This window comes from Eubalaena glacialis, chromosome 3, assembly GCF_028564815.1.
Source record: "Eubalaena glacialis isolate mEubGla1 chromosome 3, mEubGla1.1.hap2.+ XY, whole genome shotgun sequence".
Lineage (NCBI taxonomy): Eukaryota > Metazoa > Chordata > Mammalia > Artiodactyla > Balaenidae > Eubalaena > Eubalaena glacialis.
In genome coordinates, this window is record NC_083718.1 from 78,915,533 (window position 1) to 78,940,019 (window position 24,487).

At 35.5% G+C, this 24,487-nt stretch overlaps 1 protein-coding gene across 1 annotated transcript; it reads right to left on the minus strand.

The window, feature by feature from the left end:
- Positions 1-4,370: 4,370 nt before the first annotated feature.
- On the minus strand, positions 4,371-5,339 carry LOC133087045 (olfactory receptor 10K1-like). The gene has a single exon (XM_061183811.1). The coding sequence runs from the start codon at positions 5,337-5,339 to the stop codon at positions 4,371-4,373; it is 969 nt and encodes a 322-aa protein (XP_061039794.1).
- Positions 5,340-24,487: the final 19,148 nt, after the last annotated feature.

Here is a 24,487-nt window from a genome sequence, read left to right on the forward strand (position 1 = left end):
TGTAGTGAGGTGGATGGACCTAGAGTCTGTCATACAGAGTGAAGTAAGTCAGAAAGAGAAAAACAAATACCATATGCTAACACCTATATATGGAATCTAAATTTAAAAAAAAAAAAAGTAGTTCTGAAGAGCCTAGGGGCAGGACAGGAATAAAGACACAGATGTAGAGAATGGACTTGGGGACACGGGGAGAGGGAAGGGTAAGCTGGGATGAAGTGAGAGAGTGGCATGGACATATATACACTACCAAATGTAAAATAGATAGCTAGTGGGAAGCAGCTGCATAGCACAGGGAGATCAGCTCGGTGTTTTGTGTCCACCTGTAGGGGTGGGATAGGGTGCGTGGGAGGGAGTCTCAAGAGGGAGGAGATATGGGGATATATGTATATGTATAGCTGATTCACTTTGTTATAAAGCAGAAACTAACACACGATTATAAAGCAATTATACTCCAATAAAGATGTTAAAAAAAAAAAAGAATAATTGGAGAGCGGTGTTAATTCCAGCTAACCCGCTTACTGCTGTTTCCAAGTTCTCGAAGTGATTCAAAGGGGACAGAATGAGACTGTGGAAATGGAGAAGGGATATGACTGAAAATATCATAATCCATCGGATTTATAGGACTTCGTGTATGAGTTAATGTGTGGTGTAAAAAAAGAAAAAAAGAGTGGTGAAATCACGTTCAGGTGCATGGCTACCCCAGTGGATGAGCTGACATTCACCAAGACAGGACATAAACATGGCTGAGCAAGCTTGGCAGCAGAAGATGGCAGAATAGACAAGGCTATTCATAGCACAGACATCACCTTAGTTCCAGGCACTATACCAGGAACAGTGTAGACAAGGTTATGTATAATATAAAATCTGTGCCTTCAGGAAATTCAAATTCATTGTACAGAGAGACAAAAAAAAAAAAAAAACCTGTTATGCTAACCTTCTTTGCTTGCCTTCAACTCATCTAGCTCTTTCTTGCTTCAGGGCTTTTGTACATGTTGCCCCTTAAGTGTGAAAGGATCTCCCCAAATAATCCCCTCTACCTGGTGACTCCTACTTACCCTGCAGTTTATAGGTTATACATCAATTTCCTAGGGAGGTCATCTCCACACTATTCAATCTGAATTAGATTTATTTGAGTATTTCCTCCCCTAGCACCTACAAATACTATTCCTTTAAAAAGCACAGTTCAACATGTGGTAAATTATTTTTGCCTGATTTTACCTCTTTACTGAGACTCTCTCAAACTTGAACATAGTTCTAGAGGGCAAAGACCACACATAGTTGTTTATCGTTGATGTCAAGCTGCTAAAAGAGTATTTTGTATATATTAAGCAATGAATAAACATTTTTGTTGAAATAATAAATGGTATAATAAAAATAGATCCTGATGACCATAAGAACACAAGGCAGAGCCTACTATCATGAGCAGGTTGCAATAAGGAGGCTAGGAAGGCTTTACACAGAAAATGAGAGTAGCTCAGGCTATCTTGAAATATGCAGTTTAAACAGAGGGGAGGAGCTATTCCCCAGAGAAGAAGGCGCCCATGAGGAAACACAGCAGAATACAGAATGACACTTTGAGGACCAGCAAATGGTTGATTAGCTTCAGAGGGCACAACTATGAGAAATGGATAATAATAACTTTAGAAATAATAATGTCAGAGAGGTAGGCAGAGACTAGGTGATAAATTCTTGCTAACAGAGGATTCTTGACTTTATTCTATAGGGCAAGGGAAGTCACTGAATATATTTCCACAGATTTTCTAGTCATTAGGGAAGACTAGCTCTCTACCTTATTATATAGTCTCAATCCTTTTGCTTAGATTACCTGAGATACTTCAGCAATTATGCAGTGTTAGTAGCTTCCTGGAAGAGAAGCAATATATATGATGTGCATGGAGTGAATGTGGGGGCGAAGACAGGAGAGTATGGGAAGGAAATGCATACATATTGGAAGGAGACTCCATAATGAGGTTCCAACCTCAAACAAAGGAAGAACAAAACAATCCCAAGGTAAGCAAAGACATTTCAATATGTAGGCCGAGGTGGGTGGATCAGAGACCAAAAAGGGTCACCAAGGATAGCTGCAGAGTGAAGGGTACCAAGATTGCCTGTTTTCTTCATGAAAATAAAACATTGCTAGGAGGAGGGGTAAGGATAGACAGTCAGATTATCTTCTACTGTTCCATGGAACTAGACAGTGTTGTTCTAAAAAATAAAGCAGCCAGTTAGTTTACCAGCATAATGGGTTTATTTGAGAATAGCAGAGAACTGCAATTTAGGACAAGCATGCTATAGCAAAAACTATAGGCAAGTCTAACAAACAAATGAGTTAAACATTACTTTGTACAGAAAAGAGTGGAAGTTGGAAGGGGTTGTTTTGAATGAAATTACATTGAAGGAAAGTAAGAGTTTAGGACAGTGCAGCACTTCCCTTTGGCTGTGCTTGTTGCTGGGCAATGAGAATTCTTCCTATTGGGGTTTGTAGTTGCTGCCTTTCTATAGGGGTCTGTAAATGATGTCAAGTTGTAGTGTGTGAAGACTCTCACTTCTGGCCTCCAACCCATTTTATTTTATTTATTTATTTTTTTTTTAGATTCCATATATATGTGTTAGCATACGGTATTTGTTTTTCTACTTCTGACTTACTTCACTCTGTATCACAGACTCTAGGTCCATCCACCTCACTACAAAAAACTCAATTTCGTTTCTTTTTATGGCTGAGTAATATTCCATTGTATATATGTGCCACATCTTCTTTATCCATTCATCTGTCTACGGACACTTAGGTTGCTTCCATGTCCTGGCTATTGTAAATAGAGCTGCAATGAACATTGTGGTACATGACTCTTTTTGAATTATGGTTTTCTTGGGGTATATGCCCAGTAGTGGGATTGCTGGGTCGTATGGTAGTTCTATTTTTCGTTTTTTAAGGAATCTCCATACTCTTCTCCATAGTGGCTGTATCAATTTACATTCCCGCCAACAGTGCAAGAGGGTTTCCTTTTCTCCACACCCTCTCCAGCATTTATTGTCCAACCCATTTTAAATGAGGTTTCTCTCCTACACTATTGGTGGGAATGTAAACTGTTACAGCCTCTATGGAGAACAGTATGGAGGTTTCTTAAAAAACAAAATATAGAGCTACCATATGATCCTGCAATCCCACCCTGTGGCATATTTCCAGAGAAAACCAAAATTTGAAAAGATACATGCACCCCCATGTTCATAGCAGCTCTATTTATAATAGCCAAGACATGGAAGCAACCTAATAGTCCATCAACAGATGAATGGATAGAGAAGATGTGGTACATATATACAATGTAACACTACTCATCCATAAAAAAGAATGAAATAATGCCATTTGCAGCAAAATAGATGGACCTAGAGATTATCATACTAAGTGAAGTAAGTCAGAGAAATACAAATATCATATGATATCACTTATATTTGGAATCTAAAAGAAATGATACAAATGAACTTACAGAACAGAAACAGACTCACAGACACAGAAAACAGTTATTGTTATCAAAGGGAAAAGGGGAGGGATAAATTAGGAGGTTGGGATTAACATATACACACTACTGTATATAAAAAGATAACCAACAAGGACCTAGTGTATAGCACAGAGAACTATCAATATTTTGTAATAATCTATATGGGAAAAATCTGAAGTTATATAATATATATTACTTAAATATATATATATATATATATATATATATATATATAAAACGTGGTACGGAAAAACCTGAACGAACGTTTTGACCAACACAATATATAATTGAATCACTTTGCTGTACACCTGAAAATAACACAACATTTTAAATTAACTATACTTCAGTCAAAAAATGAGGTTCCTACCCAACGCAGCCATAAATAAATAAATAAATAAAGATTAATTAAAAAAAAAAAAAATGAGGTTCCTTGGGAATTCCCTGGTGGTCCAGTAGTTAGGAAACCGCAATCTCACTGCCAAGGGCCTGGGTTCAATCCCTAGTCAGGGAACAAAAATCCCACAAGCCACGAGGCGAGGCCAAAACAAATTTGTTTTTAAATGAGGTTTCCTTTATTCTGTTTCAAAGAACTTGGATGTATCTTTGCTCTCCTCTGTTGACATATATGTTTTTGAATAATCAAAATTTACAGCAGTGAAATATAATGAAATTTTTGTTCCATAAATGAGTAATTCTTTCCTACATTTGCATAACCTTCTTAGAAATCACTGATGGTAGAAACTCAAAATATCTTAACATCTCTGAGCCTCATTCTCCTACTATGTAAAAGATCTTTATGGTACAGTGTGAGTTCTACACTTAAATGAGAAACTGTGTGAAAGCACACATGTTACCTGGCACGTAAAATGCATACAGTTAACTGAATAGTGAAAAATTGGCTCTTTGATTAATAGGACATGAAGTTTGGACCATTGTTCTTCGAAGGGCTGATTTGAATTCCTTACTTCTCAGACTGTAAATCATTGGATTGAACAATGGAGTGAGGATGGTATAAGACACAGATATTAGGGTGTCTTGACTTGAAGAATAATGGGATTTGGGCCTTAAGTAGATGAAAGAGGCACAACCATAATGAACAGTTACCACAATGAGATGGGAGGCACAGGTAGAGAAAGCTTTGTATCTTCCAACAGAGGATGGGATTTTTAGAATGGCAGAGATGACGCGGATATAGGAGACCAGGATAAGTAACAGTGGAATAACCAAGACAAACACACCAAGCATGAATATGACCAACTGACTGAGGTGAGAGTGATGAGATGCCAGCTTGAGGACAGGAGAGATATCACAGAAGTAGTGATGGAGATGGTTGGAGGAGTGGAATGGCAGGTGAAATATCAGGGATGTGGTGACCACTGAGACAGTGAAACCACAGGCACAGGCAGCCGCCACAAGTCCCAAACACCCCCCATAGCCCATGAGCACTGTGTAACGCAGAGGGTTACAGATAGCCACATAACGATCATAACCCATGGCTGCCAGCAGGAAGGAGTGAGAGCAGATGAGGAAGAGGAAGGTAAACATTTGGATGGCACAGCCCAGGAAGGAGATGGTCTTCTTCTGGGCCAGCAGGTCAACCAGCATCTTGGGTATAATGACGAAGGTGTAGCAAGTCTCAGAAGAGGAGAGGACACCAAGGAAGAAGTACATAGGGGTATGGAGGGCTCTGTCCAGCACAATGGTAGAAATGATGATGGCATTGGTGCCCAGCATGAACAGGTACACAAGCAGGAAGACAACGAAGAGCAGCTGTTGCAGCCCAGCCAGAGATGAGAAGCCAAGGAAGAAAAACTCTCTCACCGAGGTTTCATTGACCCACTCCATGGTCACTGTTATATAGGAGAGCCAGAGCCAGAGCCAGAGGCCAGGGTCCAGGGAGGGAGAAATAGACAGGGAACTCAGCACAAAGCCTACAGTTGGCAGGCATTTCCAGATGTTTAGTGGAACTCATTCATTTCCTCCAAATATATCTGCCAAAATAAGAATTAAGGCTAAATATGGAACAGAATAACTGACAAGCAATTAGCAGACTTTTTTCCCAATACCAAGGACATGTTATCTCTCTAGCCAAGGATTAAGGCGTTATCTGATCATTTTCCCTTGTATCTTACTTATGGTTTATATTGATTTTCTTACTCACTACAAGCCCAAGGAAACCAGCTCTCCAAATGTGAAAAATATGGTTAATTTCAGCTACCTAAGCATGATCAGAAAGTGGCATGAAAGAATGAGTAAAGGGCTTCCCTGGTGGCGCAGTGGTTGAGAATCTGCCTGCTAATGCAGGGGACACGGGTTCGAGCCCTGGTCTGGGAAGATCCCACATGCCGCAGAGCAACTGGGCCCGTGAACCACAACTACTGAGCCTGCGCGTCTGGAGCCTGTGCTCCGCAACAAGAGAGGCCGCGATGGTGAGAGGCCCGCGCACCGCGATGAAGAGTGGCCCCCACTTGCCGCAACTAGGGAAAGCCCTCACACAGAAACGAAGACCCGACACAGCCAAAAATAAATAAATAAATAAATTTAAGAAAAAAAAAAAATTAAAAAAAAAAAAAGAATGAGTAAAGTTCAGATACAGCATGTGAACTTCAGTTTATCAACCACAAAATGGGGAGGGAGAGGAAGAATTAGATGACTGCTGAACAAAAGTGTGAAGGGATCTGTATTAATTGACAACTTAGTATATGCGATGATATGTGATAAGAATATCATATACCTTATGTCAATATTCATTACAACAATTTTATGTCAATACCCAAAATAATAAGAAAAAAGAAAAAAGCTTTTAGTGTTATTTCTAACAGAATGACCAACGATAGACCAATTAGAAACGCTTCTGCAGGATCCACAAACTAGAGCACTGAGCCAAGGATAGAACAGATGATAACATTAGTTTAAAAAAATATTCTTTTTCAGGAAGACAAGAGTCACTAAGTTGGTTTAAAACAAGAGAGAGACTCATTAACTTTGTGACATTTTACAACACCCTTCACTTTTCCCATTATAGATGCCTCAGAGAAACTCAGAAAAATAGTTTTGCAAAAAATGACCAAGACCTTGTCACAGAAAGCGAGAGAGAAGGGGAAAACTGGGCAGTTTTCGAGATTCCTACCATTGACATAAACCATAAGCTTTATATTTTTTATATATTATTATGTCAATAAAATTCCTTTTGAATATTCTGCTGCTAAATACAGTTTGCAAACTGCTGGAAAGGATTATTTGTAAAGTCATTTTTAGGCCTTATATAAGATAATTTTTCATGCGTGTGTTTCCCACTGACCAAGCCTAAGAAGTAAGAAAGTATTCTCTGGATACAAAATCATCTAGCATGTATTGGTTGTGTCCAGTGTTTGTTTATATACTTTTCAGTATATTTGTATAACTTTTACATCACTTTGTGTTGAAGAATTATTTGAATCTGCTACCACAGTTTTTTTTTTGCATTTTTCTAGTCAATTGCAAACCTTAGTTCTCTAGACCCTACGTTAAATGATTGGAAATTTCTGAAACTCTTTTTATCTATTCCTAGAATTTAGAGATAATTTTTGTTCTTTCTTAATTACTAGAAACTGGTCCTCAACTTAGTAGTTATAATTATTCATTTATTTGAAGTTAGTATCAGGATACTCACATACACTTGTTTTAAAGCTCTTTAACACAAATAATAGGAATTTTTCACTCTGTAACTCTAAAGATATTTCTGTTATATATATAAATATAAAGAATGTGTATACCATGTATATCCCCATTATATACATATGTATATGTATACTAGTTATATGTTTTCTATATCAAGAAAGGCAGACTAATGAGACAGTTTCACTATATAACACTTTCACCTGGACATATGAATTTCCATCTATTCCAAGACACTGAGGGAAATCTAAATTTATGGTCATTGCTTATCCTTGTCAATTTTCCAAGATTTTTCTGGATCTCCTTTCAACTAACCCATGTCTAATCCTCACTATATCCTCACTCCACTGACTATGAATTGTAGAGTAGACCACAGAAGTTAGAATTACCTGATTCTGAAAGAGTGCCTGAATTGGGTATCTACCCAATACCAAAAAAAACTGTCTGGAGTTTTTGTCACTCAGACCCATGTGGGCAGCTTTTGTCAGTTAAGTGGATTTTTACATACTGTTAATATAACCCCACAGTCTAAATGAGTGGTATGATTGATATAGTTTCCCTTTTCATGGTGTATGGAGACTCACTGGCACAGCATACCTGAGAAGGCAGCCCCCATCTGCTCAAGAAGACATCAAAGACCACCACAGTGTGTTATATCAGTACTATGGATAGAAAGATATAAGAGCAGAAGAATAAAAAGATCTTCCGGCCAAATACCCACAGGCTATAAGATTAAGGTAAAAGATCCCTCAATTTGGACTGAGAAGATCTATATTTTAGGTCTAGCTTTGTGTGACTTTGGGCAAAGTACTTAACTTGGATATTCCGTCTCCTTATTTTAAAATTAAAGGGGACAGGTCAATAACTGTAAAAAACTGTTAAGATGCATGGAAAGTATTTAAGAAGAGGCTCCTTGCATGATATCCTACAGAAAGGGATTTGACTTAGGGTAACAGCTGAGTACTGACTTTCAAGAACATTTTCAACTCATGGACTCCAACATTCTCTAGTTAGATGACCCTGAAAGTCCCCTTATAATATTCTAGAGCCTGTGGATGGAATTCAGGTTATGATCCTTAGAGATGACACTTCCCAACTTCTTTTTCTAACTTCTTAGATACTCCACAGGGATTTTATGTAGTTTAGATTTAAATAGTGACTCAATATTTGAGGATACTGTGTACCTCAAAGCAGGCAAATCTATATGTTTTTCAGCTGTAATACTTGTGAGATATTCAATTTATCTTAAGAAAAGCATCAATCTATTAGCTGGGAGAAATTATGTAGGCAGCCTCAGATAGTAAAGAAGTGGAATTTTATATTCTTAAGTACACATGAACATCCTGATTTTGCCTTATTAAAATGGAGTTTAAATACTGCATCAGTTTTCATTTATAGCTAAAATCATACATCCATGAGTAGACAGTAGAAAGAGGAGTAGAGATTTGATAAGTATTATTTCATTTGATCCATAAATCAACCAATCTTAAAAAAGAAGAAGAAAAAGAAGAAAGAAAGAAGAAAGGAAAATCTAACTGGGAGCTAAAATGACCCAGTATAATCATGAAGAAAAATTTAGAGAACAACATGGAGCATGCCAAATCACTTTTAGTACCTGGAGTTAAAAGCAGCCCCTGGTTCTCATTCTTAGCCCTGCCACTTGCCAGAATTGTAATGGGGGAAAGTGTTAACAAGCACTAGCCTTCATTCAGGTCTAGACCCCACAAAGCCCCAGACTAGATCAATATTCCCACTGCTCAGCAAGTACCTACATTGCTCTCCTCCTTTCAATTCAGACAGAAACAGGTATTCAGTATCTGGGAACCCACTAGGAATAAGCCAAAGACCAGAACCTGAGGAAATAGCAGCAGAAGAGAGTGAATCTGCCTTGAGACAGAAGCTCTCATCTGCATCAGCAGAGGTAGCCTCCCCTATCCATCAGGACTCTCAGCTTGTCCAGCCGAAGTCACGATCTTGAGAAGTTCTGGTTCATGCAGTTCTTAGTATCACATGGGAAGTGATTATTATAAGCATATACTGTGATTATTGGACTCCTGAGGCTTGATCTACTGCCCTAAAGACTTTGTCTTGGGGTTAATTAGAAGTCAAGTTTATTTTGGAAAAATAATGTTTCCAGTTTCTCAAGGTACCCTTAGTTGAGGAACCTGGGGAGCAGGAGCTATGAACATAATTAGTCTGAATTGGAAGTTCAGTCCATTTGTGATGGATTCTGAAAGAGAAATCACCATGATTTAGTGTGTAATACAGCAGACCAAGTGGACATTTTTCATTGAATTTTACGTTAGGATATTGGTGTATTTATGCAGGGATTCTCACCTTTAGTGTTTATAAGAGCCAAAGTAGGGCTTAATTACAAATTCATCTTATCAGATTCTTGTTCATAACAATTCTAGTCAGGAATATTGGAGTGATCTACAAAAACCTACCTTTTAACAAGTATTTTATGTCTAGTTGAGCGTTATCATTAAGTTACTTGTTATCTTACAAATAGAGTTTAAAGCTTAAAATAAATGAGATGTGTGAATCAAAAACGAATTGTATTAACCTTCTGGAGGTTTCACTTAAATACCATAAAACGTTCCCAATTTAAATGTACAGTTTGGTGAGTTTTACAAATGCATACATAAAAGCCACAACCACCCAATAAAGTTATAGACTATTTTTACAGGCCTAAAGAGTTTCCTTCTCTCCGTTGTGGTCAGTCCCACTCAGTCCTAGGACAAGAAAAATAATTATCTTCCTTTCTGTTGATATGGTTTGACCTTTGCCAGAATTTAATACAAATGGAATCAAACCATATACTCAGTTCTGTGTCTTTGTTTTTTTTCCACTTGCCATAATGTTTTGGAGACTCACTCATATTGTTAAATTTTTAGTTCACTTTTTATTGCTTAAGAGTATTCCATTTATTAATCATCACAATTTTTTTTAATTTATTTATTTTTGGCCGCATTGGGTCTTCATTGCTGTGCGCCGGCTTTCTCTAATTGCTGTGAGTGGGAGCTACTCTTCGTGTGGTGCACGGGCTTCTCATTGTGGTGTCTTCTCTCGTTGCGGAGCACAGGCTCTAGGCGCGTGGACTTCAGTAGTTGTGGCATACAGGCTCAGTAGTTGTGACGCATGGGCTTAGTTGCTCCACGGCATGTGGGATCTTCCCGGACCAGGGCTCGAACCCATGTTCCCTGAATTGGAAGGCGGATTTTTAACCACTGCACCACCAGGGAAGTCCCTAATCATCACAATTTATTCACCTGTCGAACTGTTGAAGGACATTTAGATTACTTCCAGTTTGAGACTATTAGGAATAAAACTCTTATGAATATTAATTTCTAAGCCATTGCTTAGACGTACATGTTCATTTATCTTTGGTGAGTACCTATGAATGGAATGGCTGTTTAACTATTTATAAACGGCCAGACTATTTTTCAGCGAGGTTGTATCATAAATAATTTCCATGAGCAATGTATGCATGTACCAGTGCTTGCACATCCTAGCCAACTCTTGGTGTAGTCAGTCTTTCAAATTTCTTAAATGTATAGTGATATTTCATTGCACTTTTATCATGTGTTTTCTTGAATATTAATTATGTTGATCATTTTTCATGTGCTCCGGCTATTTGTACATCTTGTTTTGTGAAGTATGTATTCAAATGTTTGACTATGTTTTAATTAACTTGTTTTTTTTTTCTTTGTAAGAGTGATTTTTGCATTTTGAATACAAGTCCTTTATCAGATATACATTATGCAAATACGTACTCCTACTATGTAGTTTATTTTTCCATTTTATTAATCATGCCTTTTTTATAACAGTTTTAATAAAATATAATTTTCATACCATAAAATATACACTTTTAAAGTGTACAGTTCAGTGGTTTTTAGTATTTAGTATATTCACAGAGTTGTGTAACCATCATCGTTATCTAATTTAGGATAGCAGAAGTTTATTAATTTGATATAGTTCAATTTATCATTATTGTTCTTTTTATTATTCACATGGTCTTTCTCCTCTCTAATAAATATCTGTCTACTCCAAGCTGCAGATTATCTCCTACGTTCTATTATGGAATGTGTGTAGTTTTGATATTTTTAAAATTTTGTATATGAGAATAGGTAAGAGTCAAGGTTTATATTTTTTAATATGTACATCCAGTATTTCCATCCACAGTATGTTGACATGACTATTCTTTCCTTGTTGAAATACCTTCACAACTTTGTTGAAAATTTATTGACCTTATATTCATGGTACTATGTCCATATTGTACTTTCTGTTACATTGATTCATGTGTCTACGCTTCTTTTCATTTTTAATATTTATTTTCTTTCTAATTTTACAAGCAATACATGTTCATTGCTGACAACTAGAAATACATGAAAGCATAAGTTAAAAATTAACAATCACCCATGTTCCCCACTACCCCAGAGGTAACTATTATTACCATTTGGATGCATTTCCTCCCAGTGTCCACATATTTCTTTAACTGAAGTATAATTGAACTACTATGTTAGTTCCAGGTGTACAACATAGCGAGTTGGTATTTCTATACATTACAAAATAATCACCGTATTATATCTAGTTTCCATCTGTCACCATACAAAGATATTACAATATAAATGACTATATTCCTTATGCTGTACATTTCATCCCCATGACTCATTTATTTTGTTAATGGAAGTTTGTACCTCTTGACCTCTGTCACTTATTTCTGTCGATTCTTATGTCAAGACCACTTGGTCAACATCATGCTACAGTATGTCTTGAAATCTGGGTCATCTGTTTCTAAATTGTGCTCATCTATTTTAAATGTTTTCATCTATTTCTAAATTGTTTTGTTTATTCTCTGTGCTTTGCATTATCATATAAAATTTAGAATCAACTTGTCAATTTCTAGAGAAAAGCATGCTGGGATGTGTATTGTACTTGTGTTTAACAATAAATCAAATTGAGGATAATTGCCATATTAACAATTTTGAGTCTCTCAATCTATGGTCATGTTACAACTTTACATTTATTTAGGTCTTCTTTGTTTTTTCCCAGTAGTTTTTCTTTTTAATTTTTACTGTACCTAAATATTTCATGGTTTTGTTGGCATTTTATATTGCTATTGTAATTAATATCAGTTTCCACATTTTTTGTTGGTATTGTAAAGAAATACAGTTCTATTTTGTACATCAACTTATTACCTTGTAGTCTTTGCATATCTTACAATCTTGCTAAATTCATTTACTAGGTTTTTTTTTTTAACTAAAAATGTTTTACTAGCTTTTTACGTTGATTGCTTTGCAGTTTGTACGTAAATAATCACATTTTCTGTGAATAGAGTTTTACTTATTTTCCAATATGGCTGCCTTTTATTTGTTTTCCTTGCCTTGCTGCATTGGCTAGTACTCTCAATGCAACATTGATTTGAAGTGAAAAAGGTAGATATCCTTGATTTGTTCTGAGCCCAGGAATCACTTAACATATATTTAATGGCCCAGGAAGTGTTCTCCCTTTGCAAATAGGCTTGAAGAAAAATGATATTCTGCTTTTGTTGGGTGTGGAGTTTTATAAATATCAATTAAATAAAGTTTGGTGTTACTGTTTAGGTCTTTTATACTTTATCAATCTTTATCAATTACAAAAAGAGAAGTTTGAAATCTTTATCTACAATTTTGGAATTGCCTGCTTTTTTTTTTTGCCCCTTCCTGGAATTTGAATCTTTGTTGTAAAATGCATATTCATTTTTAACCATTAGAACTTTTACTCAATTTTTTAATCATTAAAAATGGTCACCTTTACTACTGTTAATATTCTTGATGCTGAAATACACTTTGTCTGATGTTAAAATAGTCACTCTGGCTTTCTAATGATTGGAATTTTTGTGCATTTTTTCTAAACTCTTACTGTTATATGAAAATTTATATTTTAAATGAGTTTCTTGCAGAAAACATGTAATTGGAATCTTATTTTTTTATCAAAGTCTGGTCATCTCTGTCTTTTAGTTGATGCATTTAGATAATTTATTCTTGATATGTTTCATTTCATTGATGGTTTTTAAGTGTATCATCTTGCTTTCTGATATCTTTCTTCCATCAGAACTTTGTTCCTGTTTTCCCTTTTTCTTGACTTCCATTGGGTTAACAGAATGTTTTTAGTATTCTGTTTCATTTTTTCTATTGTTTTATTAGCAATATCTTTGTTTTTGTTTTTTTCCTAAACTATGCATCTTCAACTTACCACAATCAATCTTTAAAAAAAATTGTAACACTTTATAATGTGACTTTTACAACACTGTACATTCATTTACCCCTTTTGAGTTTTGTGCTATTTTTCACATATTGTATTTCTAAATATTATAAACCTCATATTATATTTTTATGTTGTATTTGATTTTATTCTTTATGTATTTGGCTAGCTTTAAAAACTGTTATATTAAAAAATGGGAAGGAAATCCAAAAAACAGGGGAAATATGTATACATATAGCTGATTCACTTCACTGTACAGCAGAAACTAACACAACATTGTAAAGCAGCTATACTCTAATAAAAAAAAAATAACTTTTATATTTACTGAAATGTTTGCCATTCCCAGAACTCTGCATTACTTCTAGGAGATCCAAGTTTTCCTTGACAATCATTTTATTTCAATTTTAAGAACGTCCTTTGAGATTTTCTTTGGTGAGTTCTGGTGACTAAACATTCCTCAGCTTTTGTTTTTCTTTTTGTGTTTTTTAATATACTCTTTTTTATTGAAGTATAGTTGGTTTACAATGTTGTGTTAGTTTCAAGTGTACAGCAAAGTGATTCAGTTATATATATTCTTTTATATTCTTTTTCAGATTCTTTTCCATATTGGTTATTACAAAATATTGAGTATAGTTCCCTGTGCTATACAGTAGGACCTTGTTGGTTATCTCTTTTATGTATGGTAGTATGTGTATGTTAATTACAAACTTCCAATTTACCCTTCCCCCCCTTTCCCCTTGGGCAGCCATAAATATGTTTTCTGTGTCTGTGAGTCTACTTCTGTTTTGTAAATAAGCTCAAGTGTATTATTTTTTAGAATACATATATAAGTAATATCACATATTTGTCTTTCTTATTTTTAATTTTATTGGAGTATCATTTATTTACAATGCTGTGTTAGTTTTAGGTGTATAACAAAGTGATTCAATTATACATATACATATATTCATTCTTTTTCAGATTCTTTTCCCATATAGCTTATTACAGAATATTGAGTAGAGTTCCATGTACCATACAGTATGTCCTTGTTGATTATCAATTTTGCTTATAGTAGTGTGTATATGTTAACTTCAGTTTATCCCTCCCCCACACTACGTTTCCCCTTTGGTAACCATAAATTTGTTTTTAAAATCTGTGAGTCTGTTTCTGTTTTGTAAATAATGTCATTTATATCACTTATTTTCAGGTAGATTTCAAATATGAGTAATATCATATGATATTGTCTTTCTCTGTCTGACTTACTTCATTTAGAATGCTAATCTCTAAATCCATCCATGTTGCTGCAAATGGCATTATTTCCTTCATTTTTCTGGCTGAGTAGTATTCCACTGTATATATATGCCACATCTTCTATATGTATTCAACTGTCGATAGATATTTAGGTTGCTTCCTTGTCTTTGTCATTGTAAATAATGCTGCTATAAACATTGGGGTGTGTGGATCTTTTTGAGTTAGAGTTTTTGTCTTTTCTAGATATATGCCCAGGAGTGGGATTGCAGGAACATATGGTAACTCTATATTAAGTTTTTTAAGAAACCTCCATGTTGAGGGGGACCTTCAAGATGGTGGAGGAGTAAGACATAGAGATCACCTTCCTCACAGCAAATACATCAAAAATAAACATAAAAGTGGAACAACTCCTGCAAAACACCTAGTGGATGCTGGCAGAAGACCTCAGAATTCCCAAAGGCAAGAAAATCCCCACACACGTGGTGGTGCAGCTGACAGGGTCTTGGTGCTCCAGCCTGGTGTCAGGCCTGAGCCACCAAGGTGGGAGAACTGAGTTCAGGACATTGGACACCAGAGACCTCCCAGCCCCATGTAATATCAATTGGAGACAGCTCTCTCAGAGATCATTATCTCAATGCTAAGAAACAGCTCAACCCAACAGCCAGCAAGATCAAGTGCTGGCCGCCCCATGCCAAACAACTATCAAGACAGGAACACAGGACCACCCATTAGCAGAGAAGCTGCCTAAAATCTTACTAAGTTCTCAGACACCACAAAACACACCACCAGACGTGGCTGTGCCCACCAGAAAGACAAGATCCAGCCCCACCAACCAGAACACAGGTACCAGCCCCCTCCACCAGGAGGCCTACACAACCCACTGAAACAACCTCACCCACTAAGGGCAGACACCAAAAACAACAAGAACTATGAACTTGCAGCCTGAGAAAAGGAGACCCCAAACAAAGTAATTTAAACAAATGAGAAGACAGAGAAATACACAGCAGAAGAAGGAGCAACGTAAAAACCCACAAAACCAAACAAATGAAGAGGAAATAGGCAGTCTACCTAAAAAAGATTTCAGAGTAATGATAGTAAAGATGGTTAAAATTCTTGGAAATAGAATGGAGAAAATACAAGAAACTTTTAACAAGGACCTAGAAGCACAAAAGAGCAAACAAAATTGATGAAGAACATAATAAATGAAATTAAAAATTCTCTAGACTTCTCAAGTTCTTGTGGAATATTCCCCTGGATAGATCATATCTTGGCTGACAAATCAAGCCTAGGTAAATTTAAGAAAATTGAAATCGTACCAAGAATCTTTTCTGACCACAATGCTATGAGACTAGATTTCAATTAGAGGAAATAATCTGTAAAAAATATAAACACATGGAGGCTAAACAATACACTACTTAATAAACAAGAGACCACTGAAGAAATCAAAGAGGAAATCAAAAATACCTGGAAACAAATGACAATGAAAACATGAAAACCCAAAACCTATGGAATGCAGCAAAAGCAGTTCTAAGAGGGAAGTTTATAGCAATATCATCCTACGTTAAGAAACAAGAAACATCTCAAATAAACAGTGTAGCATTACATCTAAAGCAATTAGAGAAAGAAGAACAAAAAAACCCCCAAAGTTAACAGAAGGAAAGAAATCATAAAGATCAGATCAGAAATAAATGAAAAAGAAAAGAAAGAAACAATAGGAAAGATCTATAAAACTAAAAGCTGGTTCTTGAGAAGATAAACAAAAATTGATAAACCATTAGCCAGACTCATCAAGAAAAAAAGGGAGAAGACTCAAATCAATAGAATTAGAAATGAAAAAAGAGAAGTAACAACAGACACTGCAGAATTACAAAGGATTGTGAGAGATTACTTCAAGCAACTCTATGCCAATAAAATGGACAACCTGGAAGAAATGGACAAATTATTAGAAAAGAACAACCTTCCAAGACTGAACCAGGAAGAAATAGAAACTATAGACAGACCAATCACAAGCACTGAAATTGAAACTGTGATTAAAAATCTTCCAAAAAAAAAGCACAGGACCAGATGGCTTCACAGGTGAATTCTATCAAACATTTAGAGAATAGCTAACACCTATCCTTCTCAAACTCTTCCAAAATATAGCAGAAGGAGTAACACTCCCAAACTCATTTTATGAGGCCACCATCACCCTGATACCAAAACCAGACAAAGATGTCACAAAGAAAGAAAGCTACAGGCCAATAACACTGATGGACATAGATGCAAAAATTCTCAAGAAAATACTACCAAACAGAATCCAACAGCACATTAAAAGGATCATACACTATGATCAAGTGGGGTTTATCCCAGGAATGCAAGGATTCTTCAATATATGCAAATCATTCAATGTGATAAACCATATTAACAAATTGAAGGAGATAAACCATATAATCATCTCAATAGATGCAGAAAAAGCTTTCAAAAAAATTCAACACCCATTTATGATAAAAAACACTCCAGAAAGTAGGCATAGAGGGAAATTACCTCAACATAATAAAGGCCATATATGACAGACCCACAGCCAACATCGTTCTCAATGGTGAAAAACTGAAATCAATTCCATGAAGATCAGGAAGAAGACAAGGTTGCCCACTCTCACCACTATTATTCAACATAGTTTTGGAAGTTTTAGCCACAGTAATCAGAGAAGAAAAAGAAATAAAAGGAATCCAAATTGGAGAAGAAGAAGTAAAGCTGTCACTGTTTGCAGATGACATGATACTACACATAGAGAATCCTAAAGATGCTACCAGAAAACTACTAGAGCTAATCAATGAATTTGGTAAAGTAGCAGGATACAAAATTAATGCACAGAAATCTCTTGCATTCCTATACACTAATGATGAAAAATCTGTGAAGTGAAATTAAGAAAACACTCCCATTTACCATTGCAACAAAAAGAATAAAATATCTAGGAATAAACCTACCTAAGGAGACAAAAGACCTGTATGCAGAAAATTATAAGACACTGATGAAAGAAATTAAAGATGATACAAACTGATGGAGAGATAGACCATGTTCTTGGATTGGAAGAATCAACATTGTGAAAATGACTCTACTACCCAAAGCAATCTACAGATTCAATGCAATCCCTATCAAACAACCAATGGCATTTTTCACAGAACTAGAACAAAAAATTTCACAATTTGTATGGAAACACAAAAGACCCAGAATAGCCAAAGCAATCTTGAGAAAGAAAAATGGAGCTGGAGGAATCAGGCTCCCTGTCTTCAGACTATACTACAAAGCTACAGTAATCAAGACAGTATGGTACTGGCACAAAAACAGAAATATAGATCAATGGAACAGGATAGAAAGCCCAGAGGTAAACCCACACACATATGGTTACCTTTTTTTTGATAAAAGAGGCAAGAATATACAATGGAGAAAAGACAGCCTCTGCAATAAGTGATGCTGGGAAAACTGGACAGCTACTGTAGAAGAATGAATTTAGAACACTCCCTAACACCATACACAAAAATAAACTCAAAATGGATTAAAGACCTAAATGTAAGGCCAGATACTATAAAACTCTTAGTGGAAACCAACAGCAGAACCCTCTATGACATAAATCACAGCAAGATCCTTTTTGACCCACCTCCTAGAGAAATGGAAATAAAAACAAAAATAAACAAATGGGACCTAATGAAACAAAAGCTTTTGCATGTCAAAGGAAAACATAAACAAGACGAAAAGACAACCCTCATAATGGGAGAAAATATTTGCAAATGAAACAACTGACAAAGGATTAATCTCCAAAATTTACAAGCAGCTCATGCAGCTCAATATGAGAAAAACAAACAACCCAATCCAAAGTTGGGCCGAAGACCTATATAGACATTTCTCCAAAGAAGATATACAGATTGCCAACAAACACATGAAAGGATGCTCAACATCACTAATCATTAGAGAACTGTAAATCAAAAGTACAATGAGGTATCACCTCACACCAGTCAGAATGGTCATCATCAAAAAATCTACAAACAATAAATGCTGGAGAGGTTGTGGAGAAAAGGGAAACCTCTTGCACTGTGGGTGGGAATGTAAATTGATAGAGCCACTATGGAGAACAGTATGGAGCTTCCTTAAAAACCTAAAAGAGAACTACCATATAACACAGCAATCCTACTACTGGGCTTATACCCTGAGAAAACCATAATTCAAAAAGAGTCATGTACCACAATGTTCATTGCAGCTCTATTTACAATAGCCAGGACATGGAAGTAACCTAAGTGTCCATCAAAAGATGAATGGCTAAAGAAGATGTGGCACATATATACAATGGAATATTACTCAGCCATAAAAAGAAATGAAATCGAGTTATTTTTACTGAGGTGGATGGACCTAGAGTCTGTCATACAGAGTGAAGTAAGTCAGAAATAGAAAAACAAATACTGTATGCTATCACATATATATGCAATCTAAAAAAAAAAAAAAAATGGTTCTGAAGATCCTAGGGTCAGGACAGGAATAAAGACGCAGACGTAGAGAAGGCACTTGAGGACATGGGGAGTGGGAAGGTTAAGCTGGGACGAAATGAGAGAGTGACACTGACATATATACACTACCAAAGGTAAAATAGATAGCTAGTGGGTAGCAGCCACATAGCACAGGGAGATCAGCTTGGTGCTTTGTGACCACCTAGAGGGGTGGGATAGGGAGTGTGAGAGGGAGACGTAAGAGGGAGGAAATATGGGGATATATATATAAGTATAGCTGATCCACTTCATAATAAAACAGAAACTAACAACGATTGTAAAGTAATTATACTCCAATAAAGATGCTAAAAAAAAAAAACTTACATTGCTAGAGTCAGAAGAAAGGGCACTAAATGATTACACAATCTTATACATGTGAAAATGGCATAGAACCACACACATATTGTACAACATCAATTTCCTGGGCTTGATATTGTACTGTAGGTATGTCAGATGTAACCATTGGGGGAAACAGGATGACCTCTCTGTGCAATGTCTTGTGAATGCATAATTATTTCAAAATAAAAGGGTTTTTTCAAATAAGTAAATAAATACTAATTCTTGTGGGATCATATAGGTTGCCAGATAAATTACTGGATGCCCCATTAATTTTAAATTCAAATAAACACAAATAATGACTTAATATGAGTGCCTGAAATATCATGTAGGATGTACTAAAAAATTTATTTGTTGTTTATCTGGAATTCAAATATAGTTTTGCATCCTGTGTTCATATCTGGTAAATCTTATAACTCTCAATCAAAACTCTTGGTTTTCTACCTGAGCACAAAAGGTTTGAAAATTCAAGTCCCCATGAGCCTGTGTATTGGGAAGCTGGCTTTTCTATAATTAGTTGTCATCTAAACTCAGACAGTCAAACATTCAAATAGCTTGTGCACTCTACCATCAGTGAGGATGCTGTCATTCATTTCCATTATGATGTGAGTGTATAGGTCAATTAAGGAATCAATTAAATACTCCATGACTGTGACTCCAATATTAAATTGTGATATGACTGTATCCACATTATGTTAGAGAATTGAGGAGAATACAAATAATTAACTTATGAGAGCTCAACATAAATTTCTAGTCCACTAATAATCATTACTCTCACCTCAAATTAAAATATCTCAGCAAATTAATTGTCTACTTCAGACTCCGTTTATACATCATGCAGCCCAGTTTTAATTCCCTCGTGCTATGTTTAAGGCCCACTGGTCTCATGTTCCCAGGGTTTTTATGTTTGTTTGTTTGTTTGTGTGTATGTGCGACAAAATAGATTTTAGGAAGAAATGACACTTCCATGCCTTTTTTAAGGCTGCCTCATGCCTCATCCTCATAATCACAGACCCCTTTTCTAAAACGTATTTTCAGCACTCAAAAAGTGCCTGGCAAATTCCTGTTAGTTGTCATCTTGGACATTCAGCCTCCCCTAATTTTAAATACACACACACACACACACACACACACACACAGAGTTATCTTACTTAGTGATAAAATATTAAACATGCATTATAAAACAATGTGGCCACAATAAAATATAAATTAAAATCTAAAGAAAAATAATGTTTTCTCCTTATATACACACTCCTCACATGAACTATTCTACTCATCTGGCCATTTTGTGATTAATAGCAGAACAAAATAACACATAAAATAAAATATTAAGCATGTCTATGAAAGGTAATAAAATATTTTGTAAGTACAATTGGCTCTCACTAAAAATTAGTCTGTAGTCAAGTTTCACGCATTTTTATCAAATAAGTCTTTATACTCAAAAACCATTTAGGACCAAATTAACTCAAAAAAGAAAAGAAAAGAAAAAGCATCCCAAATCCTGCTCCATAACCATTGGTATCCTTTCTTTAAACATGTGTTTTCACATAGTTTATTACATACATCACAATATAATGAACACATCTTCCACTGAAATAGGACAGTCCTGATTCATATGCACAGCTATGACTATTAGAAACATCTTTCATTCTTGTGTCTCTACATAGTGTATTATATGCACTGCAGTGTGGTGAACACATGCATTCACTGCAATAACACTACCTTGATGCAACAAACAATATGCACTTTTATAGACACCTTCTATGCATGTGTCTGTTTTTTAAATTTTTGATTAAAAAAACACATACCATGAGATCTAACCTTGTGACAAATTTTCAAGTGTACAGTACAGTATTGCTAACTATAAGCACAATGTTGTACAGCAGATCCCTAGAAATTTTTGATCTTGCATAACTGAAACTTTGTACTCATTGAACAGAAACTCCCCACTTCCCCCACCCTCTAGCCCCTGACAACTACCATCCTACTTTCTGTTCCTATGAGTTACATTTCTTCCATAGGTCATTTCAGACACATAATTTCAGGCAGATTAATTAATAGAGATAGATATTATACTTTCAGCTTAAGTTAATAGGAAGCATCTCATGAATTGAAAATTCATTTAGAAGAAAACTCCATGTAACTGAAAGGTTAATTCAGACACTAAAAGTCCATGCCCTGGGACCCATTTATTGGGGGGTGATCATTTTTAAATTGTGGATACAACCTCTTTCTTGGAGAAAAACTAAAATTTTGTCATATATTTGACATAGGTAGACATTTACAATAATATTAATTACTTTAACCAGTTCTCTTTTGATGTTTTATATTCTTTAATTTCTAGCTGAAATACTTAAAATGTCTTTAGTTCTACTCCCATTTTCCTCAGACGCATTTATTACCAACAGGTTATTTATTAAATGTTATCACTTTTCTAGTGAAACTCTTCTTACTTTCCTTAAGAATAGGGGCCACCTTCTTTATCACAAGCAACGCTTAAACTGAAGTAATTGGAATATTTTCTATTACCCTCTCTATTTTCTTAACCAGAAAAAATCCCTAGTCATCTTTAACTTTCTCTTGCTTCTATTGATACTTTCAAGCCTGTTATCCTAGGGCCCCTAAAGACAATTCTTTTCAATAGTGCTCATCCCATAAAGATAGTCCTGAGGCACACTTTACTGTGGGCCCAATAGAGGCTCTGAGCATCCCCTGAATTCCATCACAGAGACTGCTGGGACTATGTTGCAACTATTGACAAAATTTCTGGCAAGTTTCAAGGAAGTGTGAAGGTGAAGTCCATAGAAAGTAACTCTTCTTTGTCTTGATACAGACTGGCTTCTTTTTTTTTTTTTCTCCAGTGATGTTGTTTAACTTCTCATTTAGATTAGATTATGCAGCCAGGATTAATCTTCTCTCCTTGCTTTAGTTCAGTCCTTTCTCAGTTTACAGAGGAATCACTGAAAATATCTCTTTATTGACCTCTTAAATCCATTCTCTACATCAGACCCAGTTACCTCTCTAAAATGACAACATCATAGCTCATTCTTACCAAAACTCTTCTCTGTGTCAAAAAATAAATCATCCCCCAAGTAAGAAATGGGTGAACTGGGTCATCAGCTTTGTTTACAGCTTGGCAGGGGGGAAATCCCCTGGCAACGTTGAAAATCAGATCTTGTGTTCTTTCAGATCTCTGTTTGACACAGTTTTATGCTTTCATGTTAGTTGTTGGGGGGTGAAAACATGTTATTTCAACTTTAGACAAAGTTGTATCTCTATCGTTTGCTTCATTTATTTTTTTTTTTCTTCTGACCTAATGTCTCACACCTGGCATCTCAGAATTTGAATTTGAACCTGTTGATGTATATTTTTCAGGTCCAATGAGGCTTTTGTGTGTCAATGGGAAAACTCACTAAAATTTTCACTGGCTTAAAGTCATTTCAGTAATAAAACTTGAATATGTTCAAACATTAAACCCTCACAATCCTTCTATACATGCAGGCATTAAATATACAACTAATTATAAAGCCTAGAATATGTGAAATTTGTAAAAATCAATGAAACACTAGGAAGGCAAAACCTAGGTGAAAACTTAATGGGAGTTTATATGAATAAAGATATGGATTAAAGTAATGAAGATTCAGCTGAGTATATTTGAGAATGTAAGCAGATAAGGTAGGGGGTCCCCAGAGAAAGAGAACCAGGCATGGCTTTCTTGACGTAAGAGAAGCCATTTTTGGCCTAAGCCATTTTGTGATCTAAGCCTGGCCACAATGCTTGTCCTTGAACAGGTCTCAGTAATAATGATCTTAAGGGAACAAAAGAACAAATTGTTACCAGGTAAGAGAAGCAACAATAGCAAAGTAACACATCAGTTGTAAAGATCCCCAGTTGTGTTTCTGTTTTGTAGAATTTAAACCCCCCTCAACCACCAGATCAACTGGAACCTAAGGGCGGATGATGTAGACCTTTTCTAACCCTCTTGACTTCAATCAACTAGAACTTGGACTCTCAATCGCCCAAGTCCGTTTACTAATGTACATGTACTCTTAGCTTAAAACTTCCCCAATTTTGCTGTTCAGTGAGACGCTGCTTTAGGAAAGATCCCTGGTGTCCTCCTTACTTCCTGCAAGTAATGAATACTTCCTTTTCCCAATCGTTGGCTTGTTTGTGTCTTTTGGCTCAACACCCACCAAGAGGCAATCCCAGTTTCTCAGGCGACAAGAATAAAATTCTAAGTATTGTACCATGGACTTTTTAAGTCTATATCTTCTATATATTTTTTAAAAATTTTTTAAACATCATGTCTTTCCAGAAATTATCATTTTTTTATCTTGTGAGAAGCTGGCATTACCTGAGCGATTATACTATCATTATGTTGTGTTTACTCAGTCCATTAGATTGTATATTATGGTATTCATTACATTATTACACAATGTATTTAATATAATTAGTAGAGACATCTAAAATATACATGTCTTAGGATATGAATATTTAATTTGCATAGTTAATTCTTCTTTCTAAAATATTTGGCTAATTCTTCATGTTGGAACACACTTTTGAACTTTGTATTTGGCTATTATGTGTAACCATCTATGATGATTAACTGTAAAACCCCTTTTCCACCTGGTTATTATTAGATGATGATTTCTGGTAAACAGTCTTTCCTATATTTGATTCAATGTGTACTTTTTCTGTGATTACTTGGCTTATCTCCTCTGTTTAGTCTTGCCTGTTTACACAAATAGCCACGCATACGAATGAAAGTATAATTAATAAAATGTGTGGTATGTATGTAACACTCCTACTTAATAAAAGCAATAAAAATTAAACATATACTATAACATTCACACATCTTTTGCTTTGTAACTAAATACTTTATTTCATATTTTGAGAATCATTGCTGTTCTTCAGTTGAAAAATATTGGTAGCCTAGATATTTCTTGACAGAAAATGGAAACAACTACCTCCCCTAAAGTAATTTATACATTGACAACTACATTTAAA

What these genes read in the sequence shown, in the direction of transcription:
- LOC133087045 (XM_061183811.1), bottom strand. Translation starts at nt 5,339, where the DNA reads ATGGAGTGGGTCAATGAAACCTCGGTGAGAGAGTTTTTCTTCCTTGGC.